General features: G+C 43.1%; 1 protein-coding gene across 3 annotated transcripts in view; it reads left to right on the top strand.

Annotated features, from left to right (window-relative positions):
* The first annotated feature begins 13,186 nt into the window (after positions 1–13,186).
* COL24A1 (collagen type XXIV alpha 1 chain) overlaps positions 13,187–23,347 on the top strand; it is a 136,156-nt gene continuing 125,995 nt past the window's right edge. For all 3 annotated transcript variants that reach the window (XM_032192067.1, XM_032192066.1, XM_032192068.1), the window contains exons 1-2: positions 13,187–13,323; positions 19,871–19,935. In XM_032192067.1, the coding sequence (XP_032047958.1) occupies positions 13,268–13,323; positions 19,871–19,935 (121 nt within the window). In that variant the 5' untranslated portion in view covers positions 13,187–13,267. The remainder of the gene's footprint in view (positions 13,324–19,870; positions 19,936–23,347) is intronic.

The raw sequence follows: 23,347 nt of genomic DNA, 5'->3' as shown, positions 1-23,347 counted from the left end.
AGTCCTCTGACAAACCATCCACCCTACCTCCCTCTATGTTCACATCAGCACAGCTTGCTGTTTCAGTGTCAGGAGTGCTTCTGTACTGCCCAGGCACTTGCTCCATTGCCATGAGGTTTCGGTGCTTGCGTTGGTCAGGCTGAGCGAGCTATGAATGTTGAAGAGAACATGAACCTTCAGGCAGGACACATGCCTCAGCATCAACAGCTGCAGTCCTGGCAGGGGCTTTAGGCTCGGGAAGACTTCTGTAAGCCTGAGGATGGCATTGCACCATGCTTTGTCCACAGACTGAAAAAAAAACACCAAACTTGTTTCATCCAAAGCAACCTACAATTCAGTGAGGTTCAACAGGATGGTATCTCACATTTTCCTCTTTCCACTGTTACATCAGTCTGATACAGTTCTGGATCTTTAAAGACAGGCATTTTGGTAACTGGTAGTTTTCTCCATGTTCTTTCACACCTGCAGCTTCCATCTATGTTAAAGGGAAAGTCCTGGATCAGAGAGCAGAGGTTCAGGCTCCAGGTGAGGAACAGGCAAAGGTCCTAGGGGTGAAAACAACTCAGCCCAGAGGCTGCTGGCAGTGGAGGCCGTCTGTCTCTGGATCTTCATGTTAGGAAGCTGTAAAGCAGTCCTAACTGTAAGGTCTTGCAAGTAAACTGCCCATGCTTCATTCTCCCTGAAAAAGCAAACAGCATCAGGTTCAGGTTGAAAACCCCTTTTCTTCATGGAGATTGATGCTGTCCTAACTACATCTGACACTGCTAACTTCCAAGTTAGGCGTCTATCTTCTTCCAGATTTAAAAGGGGTTGAAATTGTTTGCATAAAGCTATGGAGTCTATATACTAACCTTTCACAAGGTTGGGGCAAACATAATCTTACAGTTTTTCTTCAATTGTGTGACAGGTCTGAAAAAAAAAAAGGCCTTAAAGGTTATTCTAGTACAGACTAACACCTCACAGCAGAGTTAACTCCCCTCTAAGGCAGTCTCTTAACCATAATATATTCACAACATTTTATTTCTTAGTTCCTGAGAAATCAAAAAGAGGATTGTCTTATCCAGTAATGATCTGGTTTTGTGCTGGTTCTTCCTCGTGGATATTTTTTCCTATTCTTGTCATGGGCACAAATACTTCACCAAAATTTTGTGAGTCTTTTTGCTCTTGAATCCATTTAGTTTGGGATGGTGTTATGTGGCTGTTGATAGCGTAGTGGCACCTATTGCTTCAAAAACAAATAATAAAAAAAAAAAAAGGCAAAGAAATAGATCATAGCTATGTCTGCTTGGTTTTGAGGATAAATCCAAAATGCAACAGTGAAATACCATTACAGGCAAGTGCTCTTTAAATGATAATGTGAATATTTGTACATGAAGCAGCAAAAGATCTGAGGTCTCTGAGGAAAAATGAGTTAAAATCTGTCTTTCTGAAAAGTACGTGGTGTGAGTGAAAGCACTGGGTGGGTTTTTGCAGGTCAAAATGCCAGAGAAGAGAAGATAACATGCTTGGCTTGACTAAATGTTAGGTATGGTCTTAAACATGCTTTGGGATAGCTGTTAACAAGAAGCTGGAGCTGTGAGCTTGCAGTGTTGTGCCATCAGCTTTGTATGCTGCAGTACTGCATGCAGCCCCTTGACCTGCATCTCCTGGCTGAGCAGCTGTGGGGGTCTGTGATGGGAGGCACCATTTTGTGGGCAGGTGGTGGATGTGGAAGCACTGGGCGGCTGTCCTGGCTCCTTGCTCAGGGATGGTGGGGCAGGAAGGAGCCCCTCGTGGTGCCTCTGGCTCCCCAGCACACCCAGGCCTCAGGCCTCTCTCTGAGGCATCAGACATGCAGGCTGTGTTCTCCATTACCCCTCCAAATTGATTTTGTGGTAGACTTTGCTCTGGAGTGTTTAAATGAGCCAACTTGAATCTGATTTTTTTTTTTGTCACTGAAACAAGGGATTTATGAATGTCATGTTTAGGTAAAAATGAAGGAATCTGAACCTCTCTCTGAAGAGAAGTATGAACCGTATTTCTGAGACTTGTTCCACGGTATGGCCTGGCTTGCTGTATTGACGCACTAAAGCCATTCCCCTAAAACTTATTTGCAAGCACTTATTTTAATTCTTCATGTACAAAATCATGTCATCAGTAATACAGGAAATGCCAGATGAGATATTTGTAAGTGACTTGCTGTTCCTCTCAGTGAATTTCTAGGATGCAGGACTGCATAATTGTAAACTAAAGTAAAACTGAAAAATATGTCAAAGGGCAGCAAACCAGAATAAACTCCTATTTGTAGGGTGCTGTTACCAGTTGTTGGGGAAGCAGTTGAAGATTTTTGCACAACTGACTATAATGTTTCCTGATCTATATTACCCTGTCAACAAACAACATGAAAGTAATTTAACAAGTGTCAGATTTTTTTTTTTTTTTTTTTTTTTGAGGAAAAAAAAACCCACGACATAGAAGGACAAGGGTATGGTTGAAGCTACTGTATGGTCTGTCATGAGAAGCAGTGAATGAAAAGAGATTTTTGAAAGCCTTTTTTGAAGAGCAAACAGGCACAGTGCAAAGTCTAAGTCTGATGCAGTAGCAACAAATGTATGAGGTTCCAAGTGACAGTCAGGAGGTGCAATCGAATGAAACGGGAAAACTAAATGACTTTCTATTCATAGACTGTTCTTGTCTTTGTTTTAAAGTTGAGCAGGAAGATGATCAGGGTGCAGTATATTGCTGTTTGCAATCCTTTCAGATGCAGGAGCTCAAGCAGGCAACAGCAGCCTGTGCTGTAGAGGCTAGTGTGGTGGTAAAAAAGTCAATCCAAATAACTGAGTGCTAAAAAAAAAAAAAGTTATCATAACACAGCTGGTATTGTTTGGGAGGATAATCTCTTCAGACTATAGGACTACAGGACATTTGGGGAAAAAAAAAAAGCAACACAATTCCAAGTGCCAATATCCATCAAGGTTTTTGCATTTACAGCCCTTGGAATTATACAATAGCAAATAGAGATAGAAGCAATTGTGATAAAACTCTGTGCTGCAGCACTGTTGTAATGAGAGAATAAAGGTGCTTGCAAGGTTACAAAGGGACAGACTCTGCTACAGTACAATCACCTGATATCACTGTGGAGAGCAGCTCCCGGGGGAGATGGGGAAGTCAATGAAATGAAACAAGACCATGAGTTTTGCATCCCATGGAGAGCTACGATGTTAGCTGATGGTGCTTCATTTAAGTCAGCAGCTCAGAGGAGAGACTAGCAGCACAGCCAGCACCTACCTCCAGCCACCGGTTTTACCTCAGGCTCTGCATGGGCTACTGTGAGAAGTGCTCCCTGGCATCCCCCTGCACTGTGCGCACTTCTGGTGCAGCCAGGCTCTTGTGTCTAAAGCTAGAAAACACTGTGGGCTCGTGGTAGCCCTCCATATGTTTAGACCCTTAGAAAAATTATGATTTGAATGATACAATGCAAGAAAAAAAAAGCCTTCATAACTATATTCTCCTGGGAAATGCAAGGTTGGAGAATTGGTTAATATTCTAGACTAGAAGAAGAAAATCCACAGACAGATGTGTGTATACAGTGTTAAGTTCAGAGCTGCTGTTCAATTGACTTCAGCCACATATCTTAGCACATGTATTTCTGTCTCCCAAAATGGGGATTTAATCCTTAAGGGTTCCCTTACTACACATTATTTCTCTAAACAAGAGACAAATATAAGACAGTATTACCAAAGTCGATGATTCATTCTGATATGCTACTTAAAACATGCCAAGGACGTTAGCTACATCCCAGCCAAACCTCACTGTCAGAAATAAACATTGATCTGATGGAACTCTGCATTAATTTTTAAAACATAACAGCAGGGGGCAAGGAGGTCCAGGGATTTTCAATGCTAACCAGCAGCTTCCACAAAAGGGATGAGGTATGCTTTCAGTGCTTGCTGCTCTTTGTCTAAATAAAAGCAGGATTTGCAGTGGTGGATAAATTTTGAAGAATTCTAAGGTTTTTTAATGATCTTTTAGAATATTTCCATTTTCAGTAAATGCTCTAGGAGAAAATGTATCCTGCCTTGCACATTGTACCTAAGATTGCCGAAATGTATTTTTAGGGCCATGAGCTGAATTAACATCTGGCTTGATTGATATTTCAGCTGTACTACATGCACTTGGACTGAATGTAGCCCGTGGCTTATTTTGTGCTCACATTTTGAAGTGGCATTCATCATATGTTCATATCGCATGCAACCAAGCCCTGATGGCTGAATTAGTCTTGCATTTTCAGCCATCTGATGTGCTTGCAAGTGCTCCATGTTTTTTTATTACTTTGCTTACAACTAATTACCCGGGCTATATCAGACTATTTATATGCTTTGTAAACACTCCCCCTTCCAAATGCTCTGTGGCATCATTTTCTTCAGTCTCTTCATGGAAGATTGTCAAATGAGTGAAGCAGCTGAACGGGAGAGGCATAAAAATGAATGGAAAATAAATTGTGTAGTGTCAACAAGGAAATGATAGTCATTGTTAGAAAATATTTTTATGATAATTATGCTGTTTAATTACACATTTGGAGTAATATATTACCTGCTGCTATGCAAAATGAAGATTGGGGTTTTCTTTCTGTCCAACTGCCACATGGAGTAACTTCAGCACAAATTGCCGTAGTGCAGAACAAACAGCTCTGGTGCCATTGGGATTCTTCCCACTCCTCAGTGATGGTCTGATGGCAGTGGTCAGTCTTCAGTGCCAGCATTTCCTCAAAAGTATCATTAAGATAAAACGATCTTTTTCCTAACAGATACATGCCTTGATCTGTGTGAATTAACAGTTGTATATGCAGAACTGGGGAAGGGCATGCTTGGCTGGCTGCTGCTAGCACATGCCTCCTTCCCAGCAGTCAGTATGAAGCCTGGAAGGATGTTTCCTATCACCAAGTTTGCTAAACCAAAGGCCTTCAAAATCTCTTCCATCCTCCAAAGTGCAGGAAATGGAGTAGAGTGAAGGCATCAAGTTGTGGCTGGCTGTCAGAGGCGCATCTGAAATACTTCTCTCTTCCACCAAGTTTCTGAAATCTGGACTTCTTCCACAGAACCCATGTCTGTGTTTTACAGTTACTGGGATTTTGCTGAGGTAAACTGGACTCAATAGAGATGATATTGCCAAAAATGAGGGATCTGTTCATGTCACTGAAGTATCTGGAAAGATCTGAAAAGAGGATTTTATTTCTTGGAAAATGTAGCCCTTTTTTGCTTGCCACAGTTTCCTCTGGAGTCTGCTCTGACAAACGTGGTGTGCTAAGACCTGGGAATGCTTGCTCCACGGGACCTACCCAGGCTTTCACAGGAAGTCTGCTTATAATCAGCTCATACTGCCTCAGTTACCCCAGTGAGCTGAAGACCCCCGCCTCCCTCCCACCACCAAAAAAACAAAACAAAACAAACAAACAAAAAAAACAACACCCCAAAGCTCAACCTATAAACTATTAAGCTTAAGGAAATCACTTTGTAAATAATGCTGCTTCAAGAATAATGCCAAACTTCTGGAAATATCTGAGGATGTTCATCCAATTTTTAATGTATATTTAAACTATAAAATACAGGCTACAATTCTTTGTAAAGAAATCAAATGTTTATTTTTTTTTATTAAAACCTGTTTCATTCAAATTCTCCAGCAGGTAAATAAGTGCTGTTTTATTACATATGTAACCTTAAAATCATTGTAAGTTAGCTATTACAGGGAAAATACTTCCCTTTGGAAAAAGAGCGGCTAGCTTACATGTGTTGGGCAATCAATTTAAAGCAAAGCAAAACATCTGATAACCACAAATGCCATATTTTTTGGTAAGCACATTCTAATGCCTTAAATACTTAAGGACAGAAAAGTGGTCCCCAAACTACGAAGTAAAGGAAGAACAAACTATAGAACTTCTATGCATTTTTCTTCTTACTGGTTTTAGGGAGGTCTACATTTCAGACTGCAGAGGTCTGTCTCAGCTGGATCATTTCAGAAAGCTTTGTACCACCCCAGAAGTTTCTGAAGGGAGATGAAAACCATATTGTTGTGCCTATGTTTGAAAATGGGGACTAAGTTAAGGTTTGGCATCTCCTGCTTCTGCAAAATTACCTAAAGTCTGGCAGTAAGATGTATCATTGTGCCAGTCTGATAGCTCTTGCCTTTCCACTAAAATTCAGGCAGGTTGTGAGCCTTTGAAAATGTAGCAGTTCCCTTGTGTCCAGGAGAGACTTCGCAGCTTCCACCACTGCTCTCCCTGGAAGTCACAGAGTGCAATGCTAGTTTGTCTTGAGAGAAACCTGAGCACCAGAAGAAGCTGGAACCCTGTGAAAAATCATCTACAATCCTGCAAGAACTCCAGTGTGCACTGCCAGACTGCAGGCAATAGTTAATGCTAGTACTTTGACTTACAGTTGAGGAGTCCAAAGCTTGTAACAAGGATCATTTACTAAACCTTTGTGTGAGTTTGGGTCAACACAGTGCAGTTACTTGCATTATCTGTTGTTCAACTCTTTTGATGATTTTTAAGACGACAACACATAATTAAACCACCATGAGGCTTCACCACTGTCTAATAAGAATAATCCAGGCACATCTGGCTTAATTTGTTTTAGATCCAAGCAAAAAAAAATCTCATCTTTCAGATGTATTCATCTCTCTCTCTTTTTTTTTTTGTATTAATCTTTTTTTTTTTTTTTTTTTTTAAATCAGTGCTTATTGTTTGGTTCGGTTTTAATCCAAGAACAGTCTCTACTATGAAATGACTGGGGACAGAGGGAAAGGGAAAACGTTGCTCTGAAATCATGCTGTGCCTGGTGAAAGTCCCTTGCTGTAACAGTAGTTCTTGTTTGCATATCTAATCAATTTTAAATAACTGAAGAACAGGATTAAAACCTTCATCTCTAAAAATAAGGTGATGAAAATAGGCTATTAAAAATACCACACTATATTGGTGGTACAGCTGCAAAGGATTTACAGAAATTAATTATACTACTACTATAAAAATATCAGCATTGAAGTTGGTGCCAATGTATTTTGGTCTGGGATTCCACATGTTCAGCTGTCTGGTATTTTCAGAAAAAGTGACGTACTTTAAGTCCCTTTCTGTATAGAAAACTTTCCTGCCATTATACATGCCTCATCTAGAACTCTCACTTTGGAAATTAAATATCCATGACGCAAAAATACCAAGTCCTACTTAAAAATACTTTTGGCTTGCTTCTTTGATCCAGAGGTTCCAAGAAAGTAATTCCCAGTTTTTCCCTTTACTGGAAGTTAAAGAGTACAGGAGAAGTCTGATGCTGACATACCTGTACCAAAAAAAAAAAAAAAAGAAAAGAAAAGAAAAAAAAAAAGAAAAGAAAGAAGTGGGAAATAGTGCAATTTCCATTGATAATGTTAGTATCTACTGAGTCTGGAAACTCCTGTTTTAATGAACATCATCAACAAATACTGTCAAGTTTAAATTACTCCATTGCTCTGCGTGATTTAGATAGGCTTTGTAATAAGAGACTCAAAAACCATTGAAGAGAATTGGTGAGAAGTTGAAGGAAACTTTCTGATGTACCAGATCAATGGGAGAGCATTGTGAGAAGGTTTTCTGAAGTGAGAACAAGTTCCCTTATTCCAAGGCAGAGATTTAATGTGGTTTTAACTACCACTCATCATGAGTAAGTGGAGGAGTGAATCTTCTGTAACCTGTCCTTAATGTTGCCAGAAGCTAATTTTGCAGAAACAGGCCAAAAGCATATTTCAGTCCTGTTCCTCTAGTGAGAGCTGGAAGCAAAGATGGACAAGAAAGACCTTTCTAGGACTAACAAACTGAGGATTGAAGCATCTTCCACAGTTGCTGAGAAAAGAATGGGAAAGTCTTTGAAAAAGGACTGGCCTAACGCAGACTTCTTTGTGGCTTGGGAGCAAAATACTTCTCAGATGACTGCGCTGTTTCTTCCAGATGTGTGAGCAATTTTTAGTGCTGCTGAGATTTTGCTAGCAGGCTGTGAGAGCTCTATCAGTGTGGGCACTTTCACTTCAAATGAGTTCCATTTTCATTCTTCTACAGAGTGGTTTTCAGGAAATAACTTCAGATTTTATCCTACAGAAAGATGTCCTATATGATGCTAGTTCTTTTGTCCCTTTCTTCTTATGCTGAAGGGTGCCAGTGAGCTCTAACAAGGATGCCAAGCATCCTTGGGTGACACAAATGAGTTTCATATAGAACTATCAGAGCTTTCCTGTTATTTGTTTATTTATTTATTTTCAAAAATAGGCTTTTACATCCCTTTATGGATGGAGATGAGGCAGGTTCACACAGTGACAGAGGACTGGGACCCTTTGGGAAAGGCTTCTCCATGGGAATGTTCCTGGAGCCCTGCTGAGAGAGCCCTGTGGTGCAGGAGACCCCACCGAGGTTGCTAAATGCCTGTGGTGGGAGGTCACAGCCACCACCCCAGTGGGAGCACTCACTGAGGTCTGTCTTGCTCTCTGTCTCAGCACGTGCCTGTAGAGTTTGTGATTTGGTCCTGGGCATTCCGACTCTCAGCCATATTTATGGATGTCACCTACAAGTAGCTTCTCAGTTCAATGAGTACCCAGAAATACCTCATGTCAAAGACATCTTTCTGCCCGTGACAGTGGGTATCTCCGCTTCCTTCCTGGATCGCAAAACACACCATCAATGATGGGACAAAGGTTAACTAAAAATGAAAATCATAGGGTTTTCTTCAACTCCTCTGGTTTTTCTTTCATTAGCTGCTCTTGGGCTTCAAAGCCTTTCTGTGAGATGGAAACTTACTGTGCTTCTCTCTTGGCAGTTTGGCCTGTTTGGTAATTGGAGTCTTCTTGTCTGGTGAACCATTCCCATGGTTCCTATGTTGCACTCGTTCTTGCTCTCGTACTTTCCATTCACTTATTACTTTCAGACTAGCTGCTTCTCAGGCTTCTCTCTTCCTTTAATATTTTCTTGTGTGTTTGGCTAGGCTTCTCCACATTCTTGGTATGCCATATGATGTGCCATCACTGGAACAACACATCACAGATTTTCAGCTGCTGGGTGTGGTTTTGCCCCTCCAGCACGGTTTGCTTCAGTTGCACGTTTCAGCTTTCTTTAAAAGGGTCTTTAACTCTGTTAAGGTGAGTTTCTGCCATAGGTGTGGCTTATTAAAATGGGTGATACCAGGTCTCACAAACAGTTGCAAGTATCTTGGCTTCAGTGAGACACCTTTCCCAGCTGGAGTCACTGGAGCCTTGTGGTCTGGAGCCTGTACTATGTCTTGCAGTTCACTGGGGCTCTCTTCTCTTTCTTGTTCCTGGCTGGATACATTCCCTTGTTTGCTTTAACTAAGCAACTTGAAGAAACTCACTGCTCTGTATGGTCATTTGTAGTTTGGCATTTTTGTCAGTCCTGACTATTGCATGCTTTTATTTTATCTCAGTTTTATTTATTTATTTTGCTCTGTGCCAGGATCTCTGAACTTTAGTCCTCTGAACTCACAGCATCTCTTTTCTTCTCTTAGCCCCTTCCCCTCACAGTTTTTTGTGTTGGTCTTGTAAGGTAGAAAAATCCTCTCCACTTATAATTCTTTGGAATGTAAATTTAATTATTTCTCTATGGCAGAAATTTTGCTAGTAGAAAATTAAAAGTGATAGAATTCATGTAAGAAGTCATCAAGAACCATGTTCTTCAAAGGCATTTCCAGATTTGGCATGTTCAGAACTGGAAAACATTGTTTCTCACTAATTCCTTCTATCAGAAGATAATAGGCATAACTAGAGAGAGAAGGCAGATACTGGTCATTACAATTTCTTTCACATTCTGCAAAGACAAATGGTTTCAGACCACTTTTCCTTTATCTTTGATTTTAGGCATTTTTGTCAAAGACATGCTGTAATCCTTTCCATTTCTTGTAATTCTTAATCACATTTGATAGCTCGGTAACTTTCTTTAACCAGAGTACTGTGTTAAACATTTTTTGGCTGCCACAGAGAGAATTCTAAATAAATATTTTGCTGAACTATGTTCCAACAGTTTTGGTACGTAGCCTAACACCATATATTGTGGTGTGCAGGGAAAATCAGTCGCCAGTGGGAACTCAATAGTGGTGTAGATCTTCTGCCAAAAAATCCTAATTCTGGGACTGGACCAGGAAAGTTGTATGGGTCCCATTCTGCTCCTACCAAAGTCAAAGGTAAAGCTTATTGAGTGCAATGGGATAAGACTCAAAGTCCAACTCCAAGCCCTTACATTCCCATTTCACACATTTTCCTTCAAATTCTTATTCCTTTATTTCTTTATTTTTAGGCTCTGGAAATATACTTACTATTGCTTTCTCCTGTACTTATTTTGGAAGGAGAATCCCAGATAGGACCCTTTTTCCTTGCCTCTTACACCACTTAAGAACTGCTCCTGTTATGTGCCTTGCAGTGGGGCTGGAACTCAGCAGCTGTAATCTGGAGTGACAGATGAGCAAGTTAGTTCATGAAAGGAGGAAAAAACTGATGGAAAATGAGAAAACAAACAGAGCTTGCAATCACATCAGAAAGGCCTGAAGTGGTGCCTTGAAAGAACTAATTTTGTCTTTCAGTAATCTTACTTGGAGAGGTAAGAGAAATCAAGGACAGGACAGGCTGTAGTCAAGCAGGAGAGAGCAGACATGGAAAAACGGGATCTCAGGACATTTACCATAGGAAACGAAACTCCAGCATCACTGTGTTGGAATGAGAGCTAACACATTTGGAGCTTGAATGTGTCTTTCAGTGTCTGTAAGTATACAGATGACTAAATATAGCTCTGGAAATAAACACAAGTAATCTGATAGCTTTAAACATGGTAGGCTTTGTGTATTAGGCTGTAAAAACACTTGGAAGAAGTGTAAGATTAAGACTGATGCTGACTTTTGGCATGAAACTTTGAAGAGAGCTGGCGCAGATCTAACACGCAAGGTGATAGGATACGAGGTGGGGGCTGCTGGACTGTTTCCAGCAGTGCCACGCACTCGTGGTCCAACCTCAGGCAAGCCATTTGTTTTCCTCATGTTTTTTGATTTGCTTTCTTTGTCTGCATTTGATGGTGCTCATTGCTTCTGCTAGAAGCTTCAGAGGCTCTGAATGGTGTTAATGCCAAAGGAAAGCAACTGAGCTGCAGAGTAGCATTACTCACTTTACAGAAAGAGGCTCAAGACATGGGCTGGGGGCACAAGGACCTGCCCTCACGTGGCCCCAACCCGCTGGTGCACGCTTGGCTCTGCAGCGTGTGGGCTGCATGTGGCAAGGAAACGGGAGGGCGCAAGTAGCCCTGGCCCATGCCTCCCATGTCCTGATGGGCCCCTGGACTCCCTACAAGAAGGCAGCCAAGGACCCTGCCCAAGTAGCCTGAATACAGGGCTCGAACCCATAGCACAGGCTTTAACAAGGACATAAAGAAAAAAGCGTCAAGCAGGAGTCAAGTGTCCTACTTGTGAACTTAATTTTGTCATTCTGCATATAGAAAACTGAACAACTGGTGTTAATTTTTAAACCTTACACTGCTTTAAATCACTGCATAGTTAGGGTTAGCAAGCTTTATTTATACCCTGCACACACAGCTGGCGAGAAGCTCAAGTTGTGCCATCCTTGGCACAAGCACTGCAGGAAGGGGTGATCTTGGCACATGATGCCCCCACTCCACCTCATCTTGTGCTGCAGGATGGCTCTTGGACCTGTCAATGCACACTGAAATGAGGGCAGGATTCACCCAGGAAGCCACTCAAGTGTGGTCTAACTAGAAAGAAATGCTGGCAAAGACTTGATTGCAGCAGCATCTAATACATCTGGGCAGGAACAAAGTTTCCTCAGTGAACAAATACATTTTCATGTTCTGCTGTCATTTATTTTTAAGGCAAGGTACGTAGACAGGAAGGCAAAATGTTGTCAGTTTTCTCCTTCAGCTTTCAATACGCAAAGGAAATCAGAAATCCCAGGGTAGTCAGTGAGACAATGAACATTCTGGGTGATTCAAGTTGTTGAAAATGAATTTGTGTGAAACTAAACACTGAAACATTCAGGTCAGTTCTCCCGGAGTAATTTATCCCCTGTAACTTTGTATTCTGATACACTCAGGAAAACGTCAATGGTCTAGGTTTGCCCTTGGTTGCCTCACCTTTTTTTTCCCCCATTTTTATGCCTATTCTCAGCTCCTTGGACCATGCAGAGGAGGTCTTTTCAGCTGAGTGGAGCATCCTCAGTGACAACAATACACAATCCTCATCTTGAGCAACTTTTGTTGTGCTTTAGCAATGTTTTTCTGCACATTCAGTTTTATTTCATGTCACCTTTCTCCATACCTACAGCTTGAAGATCTTTGCTGCAAGTCTGATGTAAAATCTTTGTGAAATTACACTCAGAAAGAGCCAAATACCACAATCCTAACTCATGTAAAATTTCTGCTTAGGTCAATGGAAGTTTTGCTCAAGTGAGGCTGCAGGATTTGACCGCGAGTTTGCAGCACGGTGTGTATTGCAACATCTTGTATCGTCTAACTTTACCTTGTGTGTTTTGAGGGACAGCTTGCATCAAGATGTCTTATGGTTAAAAAGTTGTGCTAGACTGTTCCTGGTAGGAGAACTGCAGATGACAGTTAAGACCTCTGTGTCTTTAGGAAGAGACAGGGAAGGGAGTCATATTTCTTTTGGCATCCCCGTGTTTCTAAATTACATCTGCTCTTCAACCATTTTCCAGAGGGAGGACTGCAGGACCCTACTCCCTTTCCACCCGAGAAGCAGAAACCTGCAGCACGCTCAGCTTTTCCCCCCTCACACCGCTTCACCGCCCCAATCCCCGCGTTTTGACCCAACCTGCGCCTTCCAGCCCCGGTCCCCACCTGGAGCCCGGCGGGCAGCGCCCAGCGGCATCACCTGCTGGGGTTTTGGGGTTGGGGTTGGGGTTGGGGTTGGGGCCGGCCCGCCCCAGGGCCGTGTTTGCTGATGTAATCTCCCGGCAGCGGGCGGTGAAACCCAACACCGCGGCGGGTGCCGTGGCGGGCGGCGGCAGCACCGGACTCCGGCAGCCGCGGGGCTTCCCCGCGCCCCCTGCACCGCCCCCGGCCCCGCCGCGCCCCCTCCGGCTCCCGGCCGTGTCCCGGCCCCCGCGCCCCCCCCCGCGGGCCGTGCGCGGAGCTCGGCGGAGAGCTCGGGGCCGCCGGGGTTTGATGGGCAGGACCTGAGGCTCCGGCGGCGCGGCGCTCGGCTCCGGCTTTCCCTCGGACCTCCGCTGCCCGGACAAATGCATACAAATGCATTTGGGAGCCCAGAGGACAAGGCGAGGACGCATCTCTCCCGCGGCACCAACGTAAGCGGGAGCGCGGGCAGGGGACGGGGTGGGGTGGGATGGGGGCTCGCCTCTGCTCTGCTCCCAACTCGGGGGCTTTCCCGAGCTGCCAGCCCTAACCCGGCGAGGTGCTCGCTTTCCTCTCAGGTAGCCGAGGGGGTCCCGGTGCTCTGTAGTTCTCCCCTGTCCAGCCCTGAGGGGTGTGCGGTCGAGGAACGGTGTCCCCCGTCCCCAGGTTGGAGTGGGGCGTTTGGGGGACAGTGTGTCCCTGCACCCGCAGGTGACCTGGTTGCATGTCCCCCCCCTTACTGAGTGTCTATTGAAGAGCAGCAAGCAAAACCTGCAAAGCTTAACGCTTAACAGCTGAGGCTGCTCCCTCTGTAACGTGTATCACCAGGTGAGGTGCCCTGCATTTACTGCAAGAGGCTTACGTGTTTCTAGAGTACAGCTGACTGCGGTGTGAAGGCAGAGCTCGTCTCTCCTCCGTGGTTTGCCTAAATGCAGACTAAACAAGATGATCATGAACTTTTGATGGTTGAAATGACATTATGGTAACAGTATGTGTCTTCTTTGTAAAGTGCTTATTTTATTCAGGTAGTGGCTAGAATGAGGTTTACTGCGATGTCTGGGTGGGAAGGGGAAGGATTTGTTTCGTGTTGTAGTGAGGATTGTGCTGCTGGCATGTTACCTGGGTCTGCCTGAGCGGTGATAAGCAGCTACGTGGCTGCCCAAAGGTGGTCTGAGTGGCTGTGTCTGTGGAACTTCTGAGCACAAGTTAAAAACAGTGGTGTTTTTTCATATTTCTGAGGGGGTATTGCTGATGGAAAAAAACTGAATTACTGTAAAGTAACACAGATGCAGTTTACCCAAGTACAAAATCTGTATCGCTGAGATAGAATTGTAGTAGATAAAATATATGTTCTGAAGCTACGTGGACAGTTTATCTTATTTACCTGATTCTCTTGAGAGAAAGCAACCCGGGTGCTTGCCTGTGTTAAGAAACCAGATTTTTTTTTTTTTTTTTTTGCCAGAGGATCAGGTTTCTTTAGTGTTTCTCAAGCCAGGCAGTCCCTTTCAACTTAAACCACGTTTTTGTGGAAACGCCATTAGGTCAGACCTGCTACCTCAATAGGAGTGTCTCTGCAGGTTAAATACATAAAACTCCTAAAGCTGCATGATGCCTGAGTCTGACACAGTTTGCTGACAGAATATTTCATTTTAAAACATGAGCAACCTTGTATTCCCCTTGTCTCTTGCAAGCAGTGAGCTGTAGGATCTTTGAAGAGTGATCTACAAAATACACAGAGACAATCCTAGAAAGACAAGCATGTTTCACAGGACTGGGAATCCAAGTTGCGTACTTATGCCTTGATACAGAGGGAAACTTACTGTCCTCTGTCCAGACAAGAGCTAACGTAAGGGATAAAGTACATGCTCATAATAACAGTTCTAAAATCATATTTTCTCATTCATTTTTCTGCTTTTAGAAATGCTAACACAGTTGGTTGTTCTGGATGTGCTAGGTTGTCATCATAAGCCACATGCTGTCCCGAGAGCAATGGGGCCACCGGGCAGGGAGTTTCTTTCCTCCGCACCACAGCCCTGTTGTAGGACTCCTCTTAGGCCACTGCTCCTCAGGAAGGAAGAGCAATGCATTTTTTGATCCTATTCCTCTCGCCTTATCTTCCATCTCTTGCTTCTTCCCTTCTATAAAGTTATGAGCCTGCTGCAAGGTTTTCAGGAGTCTCACTCTCACTGGTTACTAGGTGCATGGTGAGCGAAAGGTGTGCAACGCTCACCATGCACCAGGCTGTGGAGGCTGCCATGTCCCTGCCAACCACACCGGCTGCGGGCCGCAGAACCCAGGAGCAGCACCATCCCTGCCACCTTGTCTCATGATAGTGGCAAAGGAAGATGTCTGTCTTCTCAGATATCGAAATAGGTGGTCTTTAACTGCTTGGGGTCATTGGGAGGCATGGCGTGACTCTGTCCAGAAGGTTCTATCATAATTCCCCAAAAAACCCTCAGGGTTTTACTTGAGTGCCTTATTTGCCTTCTGCTTTTGAGAGGTCAGAGAGGCTGTGGTGGGCAGGAGCTCAGCTCGGCGACTCATTGTTCCTCTTACTTGGTGTGGAGACAAGGCTCGTAGGAAACTCTAAGAAGTCTGTGTGGGAGGCACGGGGATGTGCTAGGGCTGCCTGGCTGAGGAGAGCAGTGTGAAAAACAGATACAGTACTTTCAGGATGAGAAAAAACTGGAAGAAAGGAAGGAAATGACACTAGTGCCCATCAGTGAGGGAGCCATGACTGCACTTGCTGTGAGGTTTGACTTATAAAGTTATATTTATGGATACTTAGATGCTCAGGTATGTCCAAGTATGAACAGCTTTGCCAGTGCGAAGCCATGTGGAGGGATGCACCATCAGGAGATAGAAGACAACTGCAACACCAGCCTAAGCACCACTGGAGCCGACAGAGACGGCGTTGTGCTGACTGGAGTTGTAGACTGCCAACAGCAGGGCCATCTGGAGAGGATAATCCAAATATCCTGATATACTACTGTGTGCTGGGTCTTCCCGGTGTTTAAACACTTGTGTAAGATTTCCAAGGGGGCTCTTGGTTTGAGTGGAATGAGGGGGTGCACAGTCTGTGTTTGCCCAGGTGGTTTTTAGGGAAAGGGTGTTATGGGGACAGCTGCTGGGAGGAAGGCCACATATGCAGCATGCACTAGAAGATGTACGTGACACTCTTTCAGCTTCTGTGATGGACACAAACTGGGCATTGTCTTCAGAGGAGACCTAAAGCAGCAGTGCCTGTGGGTTCACTGAAGAATGCAGGGTTGAATGCAGCCCTCAGGTTTAGTATGTTCTGTGTCTGTGCTGGTTACACTGGGATCGGGTTTTCTAGCCTTCTTTAGCAGCCAGCTAGTGGTCTTCCTTCAAATCTGAGGTTTAAGAAACTGTCAGGGAATGAAGAGGATGCCGTTATGCTATGCTGCCATGCACTGACCAAACTGAATAATCTTCAAATGTGGAATTTTGCATTGTTGCTTGCCATGACTTGCTTTGAAGCTTATCAGTTTCCTCAGCTGTCTGTCATCCTGAATGGAAAAAAACAAACATAGTCACTGTCCACATATACGAAGAGACAAACAGCCACAAGATCTTAAAGATAAACAGAAAGATAAGCTTTATTTTAAGTGGTGGAATAGCTCAACCACATTTGGTAGTTCCTTCCTGCAAGCAATTATGTAGCTGCCATCAGCTTGTGCTTCCATATAAAACAGGAGAGAGGATGCAAAGGTACGAGAAGGGGAGGAAGCTCAAAAGATAATTGGACTCTAGGACAGGACATTGCCAAGGGGCATTGCTGTTCCAATATGGAACAGCTTCAGGCTCATTGTGTGTTGTTAAAAGGGGGAATAATGATCAACATTTGAGTCAGTCAGAGAGATTGATCTTCCTGCCATGCACTTCTGTATTTTTCTGTTGTCATGTCCCAACAGGGCAAGTCTCCCCAAGAGCTAAGGCACATGGACTGAGGCTGAGCTTCTGTGCCTTGCACACTGCTTACTTCATTCCTGCAGCTATGGCAGAAGATGGATTCAGCTGCGTATGCATTATGCAGCAGGGATCCTGGTCTCTGTGTGTGAGGATAGGGGCTGACAACTGGCTGCTTTTCTGCTTCTAATGCCAGCAGTAGTGATCTTGACCAAGAAAGGAGGTTTTGAACGAACAGGTTCTCTTCAAAAGATAGAATTTCCTTTTTTCATCTTCCGTCTTTGGCCATGGAGGAGGCTGCATTGTACAACTTCAATTTAGTTTGCACATGGTTTCATTTACAAAAGTGTGTACTTATTGTGGAAAAAGGTAGAAGGAAGAATAACTTTTCCCATGCATTAGGGATCTCCAGACCTATGGTGTTGTCTCTGGTCCCTGTTTTTACTCTTAGCTGATCACTCATCTGTTCTTAACATTAGCTGGAGTGCACTGTGTAAGCCAGACATTTGTCTTTACTTCTCACTTAATGTTTCTGTATATCCAATTACATCTGTGTAATTTACAGCCCTGGGAGCATTTCAGAATTTCTTGCCTTCCTACAACATTTGCTGGGAGGTGACAGGGGAAGATACCTGACACTCAGCTTGTCCCTGGCTGACTTTGTGGAAGATGTTGTTGTAATGTTAACGAGTGATCTTTTCACTTTGGGCAGGGTTCTCTGAGTGCCCTGACTTTGGAGTTCAGTTAATTAAAATGTTTCATGTTATTTTTAATTGGAAATCCATTTTGTGTCCATGAAAGATAGGAAAACAGAAGAAAATTTCAAAGAAAAAAAAGTTATGGCTGATACAGTGCAATACTTGGACTTCCTTGCTAACACATCTGTCTACTGTCCACCTCCAAGGCTTTTTTTCACCGACCTTCTTACTAGATGAAAGATGAAACACTGTGTGACACAGAAACTGTTTACTCGTGAAATTACACCAGAACTTGAATTCTGGTCTTCAGAGTTGAAAAAAAATGAAGTGTGAGCCTAGTAACTGACCTGCTGTCTGGATAACAGGCAATATTAACTCTTTTGCAGAAGCAGCAGAACTGGTGCAGTAGAAGTTTTGTGACTAGCAGGAGAAGGACTGAAGAGAAGAATAGCTAGGGGCTGCAGTGGTTAATTTTAAAGTGTGCCCTAACAAGCACGTAGGGATTTGTGAGGCATAGGCTTTCCCCCCCCACCCTTTCTGTGATCAGAACCAAAGCAGTGATGGTTATTGCCAAATAATTTACACAACCTGGAGAGTGGGTGGTGATGAAGAGCATGCTTCTTCCGATTGTCTTTTGAACCGGAGCACCTGTAAGGTGGTAACTGGTTGGGCCTGTAATGCTTCCTTTCTTCTTCCGGCACTTGCTGCAGGTGTTTCTCCTTGTAGCAGGCAGGGGAACACTCAGTGGCAGGTGAGTGCCAGCAAGGGCTGGGCGGGGGGCAGTGGCTGAGAGCCGCCTGCTGCTTGGGCTGGGGCGCAGGGGGTGCACCAGGAGAGACTTGGCTCTGACAGCCTCACAGTAAAGCTGCCTGAGTGGAAAAGGGTAAGTACTCAAACCCACCCTCTACTAGGTCAATGAGCTTTGACTCTATTTCTCTGAGGAAACGATGATAACAGATTTTTGCTCTGTGATTTCTGGAATGTTTGAATTGCAAACACTTGAAAGAAATATAAAGACTTTCACTAAATACTGCTTTATAGAGGTAAATCATAGCACGATTTATTTTCATTGAAGCATTACTTCCTGGCTTATGTATACATTATCCTCTGTGCTGAAGGTAACCTGGCAGCGAACACTTGGGGGAAGAAACTTGTCTGCCATTACTGTTTGAACTGTACGCTCCTCTAGAAAGGCATGAGGATTTCTTTCTGCACTTTCTTGACATGCAAACCTGACTAACTGGCAAGATTAATTTGTACCAAGTTACAGGTGTTTAGTTGTAGTTTTATTACTTTCAAATGCTTTCTGTTTACTCCAGGTGCTTAAGCACTCTGGTGTGGTCCAGCAAACCCTTTCCGTGGATCTCATTCATTGATTTTTCTTGATTTTAAACGTATGTTAGTGAGCAAGAGGGTTGAGCATGAGGTGACTGCTCAGCATCACTTTGTAGAAATATTTCTTCCCACTGCTAAATTGGTATACGTCGCTATTATTGTTACGTAAAATTGTGTATGTGCCTGGATGTCTAACATTAACAGAAAAGGTTTCTCAGTTATTATAGGATTTAGTCACTGGTAAGAAGATTATGATTAGGTGCAAATCTGGATAACTTGTGAATTAATTGAAAGATAGACTATTCCCAACCCACAGATTCAGCATTAATGGTATCTTTGTTTAACGTGAATCTCAAGTTCATCATCTGTATTGATCTTCCTTGTGTTTTTTTTTTTTTTATTTTTACCATCAGCAAGACCAGAGTGCTATTAATATTCTATCAGATCATGAAGTTTTAAGTCAAAATGTGATGGGATTTTTTTACTTTGAAGAGTGTATCTTATTTGTAATATGATAAAACTTTATCATACAGGAAGAAAAGTGACACAACACTTTAATTTATGGTACACGATGTTATATAGTGACGAGACATTATAGGTACACTGGGACAAAAGTATGTAGTAGGCATTAACTTGTCACTTGTGTTTTTTTTTTTAGTTTCTTTACAGTAACTTTTTTTTCCAGGAAGAAATTTACTACGTAGCAGCATTCATATTTGAGGGCTGCCACAAGAAAATATAAAACAGATGCAGTTACGTTATTAATAAAAGCCATTGTGAAATGTATGTGCTATATATGAGAGCATCCACAGTCCTTGATATCTGTGCGAAATGCATTCTCAGCATCAGTGGAAAGTTGTAGGATGTGAGGGCAAGCTTGAAGGTTTTGATCCAGGACTTGCTGAAATCAGTGGTATCCCAACATGGGTTTTGGATGTCAAATCAAGTTTTTAATTCCTTGGAGTATGAACCTTTGCACGTTTTCTTAAAACTTTACATATTTTCTCACATGTTCTTTTCTTTCTTCCCTTTTTAGGAAGCCCTTCCTCCTTTGTATTGCAATATGTATAGCTGCGGGTGTTGCGCAAGCACCAAAACAAGGTGAGAACACTTTCTTATACCAGGAAGCTTAGATGGTTACTAGATCAAGAGAGTAAATGTCTACTAGTGACCGTAGGTTCAGTTCCTTATGATGACTTAAATAGCAGCAGCAGTATGATGAGAGCAAAAGTTTAAAGTAATCAGTTTGGAAAAGACGACCTTTTGAAAATTACTCAGACTTTCTGTCCATGAAATTGCTTACATATTTAAGCAGACTATTCATAAAAGAGAAGTCTTGTACAGAGAAAAGGCTTTGATTGTGTCTTCACTGCAAGTGGGTGTCCTTGGGGGTGGCAAGCTATGACTGAGTTACCTTTGCACTACTGAGGGCAAACAAGCAAACCACTGCATATAATAAGGGCTTAGTCTAGGCTGGCATGATTAAAGCAAAAAGTGAAATTGTGTATTCATTTGGTTGTGCATTCAGATGCAGATGTTAGTGAGGAAATAGGGTTGTCTTATTTTTTGTTTCTTTTTTGATCTGCCAGCTGTTACATCTGCACCAGATGAGCAGCCTGTACTAGGGACTGTTGTGGGAATGTTAGCGTCCCAGCATGGTGAAGGCTGATGTGCTATTTACTCTCTTATTTGAACGGAGAGTGGCAATGTCAGTTCTCTACCATATTCCTTCAACACACAGACGAAGCAAGAAGCAGCTTGTCCTTGGCCAATGATGTGTATGGTAACTGCAAATGCTCAGCTGAATACAAACAGCCGGGTCACATGGTGAAGTCAGGGCACATTCCTGATAAGGTTTTGCTAGAGCCCTGTGGGATATCTCTGCAGCCTCCCACCATTACACTCACCAATGCCTTTTTCATTCTCATTATATAATAAGAGAGCTTTTTTTTTGTCATGGTTACTCTTTTGGAGGAGGTGGGTGGCTTCCCCTTTCTCTTTGTACTTTTATCTTCCATCAGCTGTTCATTGTTTGCCTGGTAAGATTGTTTGCTGTTTTTTTCACATTCAGCTAAATGGGGGACATGTGCTTTTGTGATGATGGGATTTTCCCAGATTTTCTAGTCACTGAGCCAAGTTCTGCATCAGAGGAGGGGGAAAAAACAAAGTCAGCTTGCCTGACAATGGCAGCACCCACAGATGTGTGTGGCCTGCACTGGTCCAGGCCTGCGGGGACAGGAGGGGAGAAGCTGGGGCAGGGAGGCTGTTTGCATCTTCCCAGTGGAGCTGGGGAGGGATGCCAGAGAGACAGGTCTGTAGACGTGGTTTGAGTTGTCTTCACTTCTCCAGCCCAGTCTCCTCTGCAAAGAAATAAGCAATTTCTTTTGCTTCTCATGTTCTGCAGCCTGAGAATTGGTTTGTTGGAAAAGCATTAGGAGAGGGCTGTGAAGGCTGCTGGGCCACTAGCCCTGGAGATGCTCCAGCACCTTCTAGCTCTGTAGGATTTGCTTTCGTACTGGTGGGGATGAGTGCAGAAGCCCCATTTTTCCCTCTGAATCCCTGTATAAAGGACATACTTCTCAAGAGCCACACTTCTGGTAACTGAGTAAGTGCACCTGCCAAAAACCTTTCTTTAGGAAGTCTTGTAGTTGAACCATAGATTTGGAAATCATCAGGAATGTAAGTGATTGAAGCCATTTTCTTAAGACAGCTTGTGCATGCTTTACCTGACAAGCTCTTCCTTCCTTACTCATTTCAGTAGGGTGCTATAAATTGTGTTCAGAGAAATATGTGTAGATACACAGCTTCGGCCTTTAGGAATAGTACTTTGAGTTTGTCTTAAGGACACACAGAATCCATGTGTCGGGTTGTTTTTTCTGTGCCGGTACTCAGCCTTGATGTCTGGGAGAGTATCTGCTGCAACCAGGTGTCCTAACTTACCCAACTCCAGATGCAGCATCACCTAGAAATGGGGGATGACTAATCACCTGATGAGTAATTATCGTCTGTTCTGGTGGGGCTGACTGAAGAATGATCCTTGCTGTTCCCTTACCAGTAAAAGGAAAGTGAGTAATGTGTGTACTGGGATTGTTGAAAGGAAGAGAGCACCCAAAATATCCCACCTTCAGAGAAGTCTTAAGTATGAAGGAATGTGGAAAACGAACATCAGAGACTGAACAGAATAGTGATGCAGAACACTACTACCAAATAACAGTCTGATACCACCACCACCCCACCTATCTCTTTGGCATTATTTTGTGCCACAAGAGGGTCAGAAGATTTTTCGCTGACGTTCATGATATGTTTTTCCACCCTTTATGATCTGATTATGTTATGAATTTTAAAAGTAATACAAGGAGATGGGAGGAAAGCACTTCACACCAAAAACCCCAAACAGCTTTTCTTTCAAGAAGCTGAGCCATTGCAGTTTGGGGGACTAATGCATTCAGTGAACAGTAAGCAAAGACAGATGTTGTGCAGACATGGGTAAACAAAGAAAACTGACTACTGATAGGTAAAGAAAGTTGCGGTTGTCAAGCTGGGAGGAAGAGTTAAGAGGGTTGCCTGCTCCCAAAACCCTATGTACTGCCAAGAGCTTCTGAAAGCTTAAAGAAAAGTTGGACCAGAAGTGAAATGACTGGCCAAAAAAGTCTGGAACAACCTTTTGGCTTGACGGTGGGTTAACAGGCAGCAAGTCAGCAAGGAATAATTATCCGACACTTAATCTTTCGCTGTTATTTTTCACACAGCATTTCTCAGCATTGAGCCTTCTCAAGACCTGTCATTGTTAGCAAGGATCTGTTTGCAGGATGTGGAGAATGTTTTATTTCTCATTGTGCTCTGGATGCTTTTTCTTTTTTAAAATAACTTTTAAACGATGTGCTGCTTTCAGATTGGAACTGTCAAAATTTGTAGTTTAAGGTTTAGGAATGATCCTCTAATATCACTTTAAGATTGATTGTTTTCTGTCAAGAGAGGCTGGATGCTTTATTCTGCAATTTATAATGTTTTGGACAGAGATCATAGATGCATTGCTATTTTTAAATAGGACTATTTAATTTCAAATATTTACAAATACCTGCTGAATATCTCAGGTTAGAAGTGTGATGTTTAGGTACAACCTTAGATTTGACTGGCTTTCATGGTGCAGTGTATTCTCCTGCACGCGGTCAGCTGGTTCAGCCAGCACACAGAAGTGCTGGAGTTGTCTCTCTGAACCTCAGGGAATTATTTGCCTGTGTAAGACCTCTGTGTTGCCCAGAGCTCAGGCCTGTGTTTCTCCTTAGCTTTCACAAGGGTAACATATGCAGAGCTTTCTCCTGTGTAACTATGTTCAGACCAAGCAGGACTGGGGTCCTGGGAAAGCGTGGTGGTTCATTAGCAGGAGTATTCTGCTTCGAAGCTCTTCCATAACCTGACCTCTGTTATCAGTATGACAGATTAAAATATAGCCTAGTAAATTAATTGCTCTGAGGCAGAACATTTTGAGAAATTGGCGTACGCGTGACTTTCT

Source organism: Aythya fuligula, chromosome 8, assembly GCF_009819795.1.
Source record: "Aythya fuligula isolate bAytFul2 chromosome 8, bAytFul2.pri, whole genome shotgun sequence".
Lineage (NCBI taxonomy): Eukaryota > Metazoa > Chordata > Aves > Anseriformes > Anatidae > Aythya > Aythya fuligula.
Note: the sequence above shows the minus strand (reverse complement) of the source record. Positions and strands in the feature narration are given on the sequence as shown.